The 7,745-nt window shown below is 53.9% G+C and overlaps 1 protein-coding gene across 1 annotated transcript; it reads left to right on the forward strand.

Annotated features, from left to right (window-relative positions):
- The first annotated feature begins 174 nt into the window (after positions 1–174).
- On the forward strand, positions 175–4,944 carry MLKL (mixed lineage kinase domain like pseudokinase). The gene is given in 11 exon segments (XM_050904247.1): positions 175–631; positions 824–937; positions 1,041–1,215; positions 1,324–1,421; positions 1,555–1,690; positions 2,212–2,296; positions 2,727–2,875; positions 3,076–3,125; positions 3,606–3,710; positions 3,713–3,745; positions 4,892–4,944. Coding segments are annotated over 11 exon segments (1,455 nt in total).
- The last annotated feature ends 2,801 nt before the right edge of the window (positions 4,945–7,745 follow it).

The following is a 7,745-nucleotide window of genomic DNA, read 5'->3' on the forward strand; positions in this document are numbered from 1 at the left end:
GAGATATAAGGGGCTATAGGAGATCTGGAGGGTGGTGTGCCATGTTAAGGCTGTTCCATAGGGTGGAAGGTGTGGAAGAGCTGCATCCAGTTGATCTCCGAGCGGTGCCTGAGGCTCACCTCCACCAGACGCCGCCAGCCTACATCCCCAGTGGCCAAGCCCTTTGCTGCAAGCATGGACATCGTGGAGAGGGTCCTCTCCGTGGCCCAGGCCATCCATGCCCAATTCGAGCAGGTCAAGTGCTGTAAGCACCAGTGCCAGCGCCTTGTGGAGCGCATCCAGATCCTGCTGGAGCCCGTGAGGATCCTCAAGGCTCAGCCGCCAAAGCACATCTCCCACCACGAAGAGGAACTGCTGAAGAAGCTGCTCCGGGTGCTGGGGGAAGCCCAGAGACTGGTGATGAAATACAGCCAGACCAGCTGGATTCAGAAGTTCCTGAGAGCCCGCAGCACTGGCGAGGAGTTCATCTGGGTGAACGAGAGCCTGGAGGACATCGCCCAGGGGCTCTCACTCCTGCTGCAGGCGGAGCAGAAGCAGGCTTTCCTGGAGGTTTTCCAGGCAAAGACATGTCGCAGGCAGGATGCCGAGGACCTGAGGGATGACAGGGCTTTCTTGGACCAGGTGATCGCAAGTAAGTGTGCATTTAGCAAACCTTCTTTCCCTGAGACCGGCGGTTGGCACCTCTCCCCAGCTGCTGCCCAGCTTTGGCTTGATGGCCATGGCCAAGGAGAGCCAAAGGGACACTTAAACCACGAGAAAAACTAACTGCATCAGTCCTGCACGTTCATCCAGCGGCCCCACCTCTGCATGTTTCTCTCCCCAGGTACTGAGGAGCCCGAAGACATGGCCAGGGAGATCTACATCGACAGGCAATATATGGAGAGCAAGGTAGACTGGATGCAAAGCGAGCTGAACAAAGTCGTGCGTGTGATGGAGTGTAAGTCGGCATTGCACCTCTAGGCACCCTGTGCACTGTGTCCTTTCCCCCCGAGCCCTGCCTAACGCGTCCGTCTTTCCCTCCCGGCGCATGGTGGGAGCAGGCCTGAAGAAGGTCAACGTTGGTAAAAGAGAAGATATCACCGAGATCGAGCGGGACCACCTCACCTTCTACAGGCACCTGCAGGACACCGAGAGCTACGACCTCTACAAGGGCGAGTACCTCAAGTACCCCGTCGCCATCAAAACCTTCAAGAGGCCGCTGACAACCGACTCGGCGTGAGTTGTCCTGGGTGGGAGTGACACGGGGCAACGCGGACGGGAGGGTGGCAGAGCGCCATGTCATTACTTGTTCCAGGGATCTCACCATGCTGTCCCTTTCTGCAGGAAGGTGAGAGACATCTTCGAGAAGGAGGTTCAGACCCTGAAGAAGTTTGAGTCTCCAAACATCCTGCGCATGTACGGGATCTGCATTGAGGAGAAAGGTAGGGGGTGTCACATTAATGTCACCCTTTCCCTCCCCTGCCTGTCCCCAGCGCTAGCTGGTGGCAGACAGTTTGTCGTGGTCCCCTCCCAAGAGGTGGCACAGGGCAGGATGCTCAAGGTTTTGCCTTGCAGATGGGAGCCCCTGCTTCTCCATCGTCATGGAGTACTGTAAGCACGGGACGCTGCGGGATGTGCTGACCAAGCAACAGCATCTCTCCTGGGATGTCCGCATTCGGATGGCCCTGGGAGCCGCCAGAGGCCTTTACAGGTGAGCTCCTGCATAAATGGATAAGTCCACCTGACAATCCACAAGCCGTGCTCAGCTTGCTGGTATTTCTCAGTAAGCGGTGGTATCCTGTTAGACACTGTTTCCACCACCTTGGGACACTGGGATGGGAGGCTGGTGAAGAGGTATGCGGTGGGTTTGGATGCAGTAACGCCCGTCTCCCCTGGTCACTGGCCCCTACATGTGGCTTCAAGCCTGCAAAGCCCTGGAAGGGAGAAACCCCCTTCCTCGCACCCACAGGGCAGCTTCAGGAGCACCCTACAGCACAGCCAGTTCTCCTTACAGGTCCTGCTCACCCGCAAGGCTCGTTATTTTGCCCACAGTGGCTCTTTCAGCACCTGCTGGAAAGGTTGGCTGGGCAGGGTTGGTCCACCAAGACAGGCAGAGAGCTGCTGGCTTCTCTGGGTGCATGTCAGTCCATCCCCTACACAGCAGGAGGGAGCCCGGAGGTGGAGATGGGTCCATAGTCAGCACGTGTTGCCCTTGGTTCTGTCCGGCTGCAGGGTGCACCAGACAGAGGAGAAGTCCCGACTCCACGGCTGCATCTGCAGTAGCAAGTTCCTGGTGGCTGGGGATTACTGCGTGAAGGTAAGGCGCACGCTTGGAGAAGCTTTTGGGAGTTTTGCATGTTTTTGTGGATGTCTCTCCCCACCAACACCGAAGGGAATTATGATGGTCCAGAATAAAACCTGGGGTAGAGCCATCTCCCCTGTCACCTTAGACACTTACGTCTCAGTTCATCATTATCTCTGTTTTATCATCAGCAAAGTAAGCGTTTCTGAGCCATCCACCCTGGGATGAGCTGAAGCTAGGGCAATTCACCGGCCTCCACCTGTGGTTTTGCTTGCAGAAAGAGCCACGTGCCATGCAGCACACGTGGCTGCATGCCAGCCTTTGCTGCCCAGGGCACCTCGCTCTGTTTTCTCCGTCTCGGGGCAGTTCCCAGCCATGCCACAGGTTTCTGCAGACTGCGTTTCTACCACTTCTCTCTTTTTCTCTCTCTCATTCTTTCAATCAGCTGTCGGGATTTGAGCTGTGTGAAACAGAATCATCCATCAAGAGGAAACACAAGAAAAACTGGAAACAAGTCTCTATGTTGGCTTACGTCGCCCCTGAGAACATGAAAGATAGCAACTACCCCTACAAGAGGCCCTGTGAAATATACAGGTGTGTCTGTCCCTCCTGGGAGAGATGCCCGTAAGCAGGCAGATGTCTGGCAGAGTGGCTGTTGAGCTATGGAAGAAGGCCAGGTTTAATCAGACACATAAGCAGCCATTCGCTGTTGGCAAAGCCCAACAGTCCCCTCCATTAGAAGGGAGGACAACATGGTGGGATGAATGCTGAGTCTCTTGCTTGTCTCCTTCCAGCTTCGGGATCGTGCTGTGGGAGATTGCGACCTCCAAAATCCCATTTGAAGGTGAGACAGAAGTGTCTGGTCCTCTGTGTAAAAGCCACGCGGCCCAGCGCGGCTGCTGTCTGGCGTTGGATGCTCCCTGCTCCTTCCCGGAGCATCCCGCGGTGTGTGAGTGCCAGTGGCAGTGCCTGGTGTACCTGGCTCTGCACAACGGCTTCATAGCTTCTCCTGGGACTCCAATACAGTAAAGCATTTCAGCAACATGCTTAAACCACAAACATGCAAGTAATTTTTGTCTCTATTTGGTGTTCCTGTGCATTGAAGCATAAACACATCTCCTTGCTCCACTGGAGTCCAACGGCGTCATGCCAAATACCGGGGGGCTGATTGCAGACATAGTTTGGGTGGCTTCTCTGCTGGCTTCTCCATGCCATAGGCTGCAAGAAGGCTCTTGGCATGGCTTTGCACTGGGTTTCCTCTCCAGCACCCTCCTGTGGCGGCAGAGCTCCGTTCTGACGCTCCGTTTGCGTGCGTATTGTTTAGGCTGCACTCCCCAGGAGATCATGGAGAAAGTCTGCAACCACCATTACCGGGACCCTGTTGGGGAAGATTGTCCTGAAGACCTGCAGAAAGTCATTGACCAGTGCCGGCCTTTGACCCTTCCCAACGCCCTTCTGCCGAGGGTAAGTGTCCTGGACATCGGCTCCACAGGCCCTTTGTATCCCTCAATCCGCTGCTTCAGCGGTCAGTTTGCCCCTTATTTTCCATATTAATTTGTCTGGCTTTGTGTTTCGGGATCCCTCTTTGACTTACCCTATTATGCTAACGAGTTCCCTTCGTACTAGACCTCTCTTTCTCCTGTAGTGTGATGGTTCATACAGTTAACGTTTACCCAATGCATGACAATATTCACCAGGCTGTTCATTTGGCATCGCATAAGAGTAAGCTTTTTCTCTCAGACAAGCGCCAAACTGGGAGCAGGGGTGTGTGGGATAATCCCCACTCAGGTTCTGCAGATCCTGTAAGCTGGAGGAGCAGCCACAACATGGTGCAGGAACATTTCCCTCCTTGGTCTTTGAGCAATAATTTGCAATCTCGGGAATTGCTCCATGGCAGGGAAGATTTCACTGTCTCCGAAGTTGGTCTGGGTCCGGTCAGATAAATAATTGGTCTCCATTGGAAGATTTAACAGAAACAGCAGGAAAAGATAGAGGAACGTTTCTGGTGTGCTTGAAGGCACAGAGGTCGTACCCTTCCCTCAGTTCATCTCTCCAAGGGGAGAAAGCTCCCTTCAATCTCATCTACTCCATCCTATGGGGCCAGTTTCCACACAAGAGATGTGGAAAATGTGCATAAGGAACCACTGTGTGCCGCACTTTCTGTGCCTCCATCTCCCAACAGCAGCTCCCTCAGCAGATCCTGCTGCAGGGAATTGCCCCGGCCGAAGTGAAAACACCAAAAAATCATCAGAGACATTGGCAAAGCCACACTAATGATACAGCACGTCTTTATTACTCTAATCCAATGCCCAGCCCTGCCTGCGTGTTGCTGAGCTGGAAGGACATCTTTCTGTGGCTTTTTCCAACCATCTCTCTGTATATGTGGTTGCTTCTCTTTGGGCTGTGCTTACCTATGTCTGCTCAGGCCTGTCTCCTGCTAATGGCTGCCCAGTTGTGCTGGCCTGAGGAGAGAGTGACTCCATGTCCTGGTTATTATCAGTGAGGGAAAGCTATCTTCTCATCGGGGGGGGGGGGGGGGGGGGGGGGGGGGGAGGGGGGGGAGCCTGCCACAAATATTCGTTTTGATTAACGCATCCTTGTGTTTTGCAGAGATTGTGGACCTGCTGGCTGACCTGGAGAAAAGCAGAAACCAAGGAAGTTAAAACTGCGGAAAACAGGGTCAGGTGACCAAAAGCAGCCAGGCGCCTCGGAAACCAAGCCAAGGGAAAGCAGCAGGCCTTCCTCCCCTCTTCCCCGCCTCGCAGAGACTGATCGTTCAATACACATGTATTTGTTTCTGTATGCTGAGACCTTCGCTTCTCCAAGGGGCCGTGCCGGGGTTCGCCTCAGAGGCAGCTGGCGGTCGAGGGCACCCTGCCACAGGCTCTGCCCCCAAGAGGGCACCCCCCAGGGGACGCAAGGAGGGGCCGGCAGGAACCCCGGCAGCCGGGGGGACCAGAGAGGCGCGACACGGCCAGCTTCTCCTCAGCCCCGCCGCTGCCCGCGGGGCGCTGGGGCCCGGCTGCCTCAGGGCTCCCTCGGGGCTCCCTCACGGCACGGCGGGCCCCGCCGCCATGGCAACGCCCCGCCCACCTCGACCCCTGTTTGAATCCGCTCGAGCTCCCGCTCTTTTCGCCCCAGCGGCGGCTCCCCCAATGGAAACTCGCTCCCCGGCGCTTGCCCCGCCCCCTACGGCCGTCGAGGCTCTGACCTCCCAATCAGCCGGGCCCTCCCTCAAGCGCTCTGGCCAATCAGAGCAGGCCTGGCCTCCCCTCCCCGCGCCCCCTTCATCCTCCGTTCCGTCGGACAGACGGACAGAGAGGCTGGCCAATGTGAAGGCGCGCCTGGCCCCGGCTCGCCCAATAGAAGCGGGCGCAGGGGTCGCGGCCAGTCAGTAAGGCGGTGGGGGCGGGGCGGCGCGGAGCTCGAGCGGGGCGGCTGGGCCTGCCGGCAGGTGAGGGAGGGCTGGTGGGGAGGCTTCCCCCCGGCCCGGCGTCCCCCGAGCACCGCGGGCGCGGCTGGGCCTCGGCGGCTGGCCGCCGGGGAGGAGTGCGGGGGTCCTACCGCGGCCCGGCCTCTCGGGGGGGGCCGGGTGGCGGGAAGCCTGAGCGATGGCGGGCCGCGGCCTGAGGAGCTGCGAGGCGCCCGCGGGGAGGTCGGGGATGGCGTCCCGAGTGGTTGGAGTGTCTGCGGCTGCCAGAGGAGAAATCTCCCCCTCCCGCGCCGTCTGTGTGACTGGCTCTTAGTTAAAATAAGCGAGCCCTGTAAAAAGCCAGAAATAAACCCATGCTTGTGGAGCCTGCTTTTCATTTTGGGTGCTGTTTAGGTTTTTTGGTTTGGGGTTTTTTTTTTTGTTAACTTTATGTTAAAGCAGGTGGAGCATAATAACCGCTGGAGATGTAGAGCGGGCCCTGGGTTTGCCTGGGCAGCGGCGAGGAGGCCCTCCGCAAGGGGAAGCTTGTGCTTCAGCGTTCAGCTTTCTGGTTAGTGCTGCAGAGGCTTCGGTGAAGCTGCCCGCTGCGCTGCTTCTCCAGCTCTGTCCTCTGAAAGCACTCTGATTTTTTTTTTCTCATCTGGGCCCAAGAAGCTTGTTTATGGAGACCTTCCATCTGTGGGCTCTTCCAGTGACTGCCGGGTGGGCAGCCGGCTGTCTTGCAGAAGCACTGGCCTTTGCCCCTTTCAGGAAGACTCCAAGATTTAATGGCAAAAATGCCAATATTAACGTCTTTTTTTTTTTTTTTATAACTAAGAAATACACAGGGTCAGTTAACCTACAATGGTGAATATATGCAGTATTTCTCAGTCTCACAATTTATGGGGAAAATAAAGGATCTGCTATGCTTATAGGTGGTAATTTTGTCATGAACATGAGTTTAAGCAGTACTTGATCATTGAATATTAACATATCTTGACTGTATGACTGTTCTGGTGGGAGGTGGCATTTAACATCTATTTTTGCCCTAGCTTAGGCTGAATTGGTAATTAGGTTAAGAATTATAAAATGATTCGTAAGTTAGAATTTCTTAAAAGGTCTATAAAAATATTTGAGCATTAGTACATCCCCTCTAGTAATTCTCGTATACATTTCCTAGTTATTCTTTGTACTAAAAGCAGCCTTTGCTCTGTTTGCACAGTGCCTGGCCTAATAAATTTTGATGTGTGCTTTGGGCTCTTAAGTAATGCTAAAGGTCTACAATTCCCAAGGCCTTTCAGGTTTATGATTGCCAAAGTATTTTCTGAGAATGTGAATGACCTTCAGCAGCTTGCAGAATTTAATCCACACACCTCCTCCAAAAAAGAACTTTTTTGGTTGGCGCACCTGTTTTTTCAATTAATGAAACAATCTTGAACTTTTTTGTGTTGTAAGATTCCCTGTCGAACAGGGTGACTAAAGTGCTCTAATGAGGTGGCTGACAGCTGCGTAATAATTAGCAATGCACAGACTGTTGTCTCCTCTGTTTTTCTTCGAAACCTAAGGTAGTACTTCTATTTAGGAAGTAACCTGAAATCTTTATCCCAAAGATGTTTGCAGTGCAACAATCCTTTAATATATGTGAGGATTTACTGTGAATTTCATGTTTGTCTAGTGTCAGGCTGAATATGGATCCGCTGATGCTCTAGGTAACTGGCTGCCTGTAATGTCTCAGTCATGGGTTCTGCTGTGATACCCTTTCTGGGTTTGCATGGTGTTGGTGAATATAAAGTACCTGAAAGGCCTGCTAAGTGAGCTGTGGGTAAGGGTCGCAGTGATCTGTTACCATAATGGAATTTTACTCGAAGAATCTTGAAAATAAACCCACCTCCTGAGAGCAATGCAACAGACAAAGGGCTGCATTGGAGAGCTTGTTTCTGGATATATTTGTGGGTGTTTGTGCAGCGCTGCTCACCATCTCGAGAACATTTCCAAACTCTGTTCTCCAAGATCCACATGAATTTACTGGCAAGTAAATCATGCCAGCAAGAA

Source organism: Gymnogyps californianus, chromosome 12 (genome assembly GCF_018139145.2).
Source record: "Gymnogyps californianus isolate 813 chromosome 12, ASM1813914v2, whole genome shotgun sequence".
Lineage (NCBI taxonomy): Eukaryota > Metazoa > Chordata > Aves > Accipitriformes > Cathartidae > Gymnogyps > Gymnogyps californianus.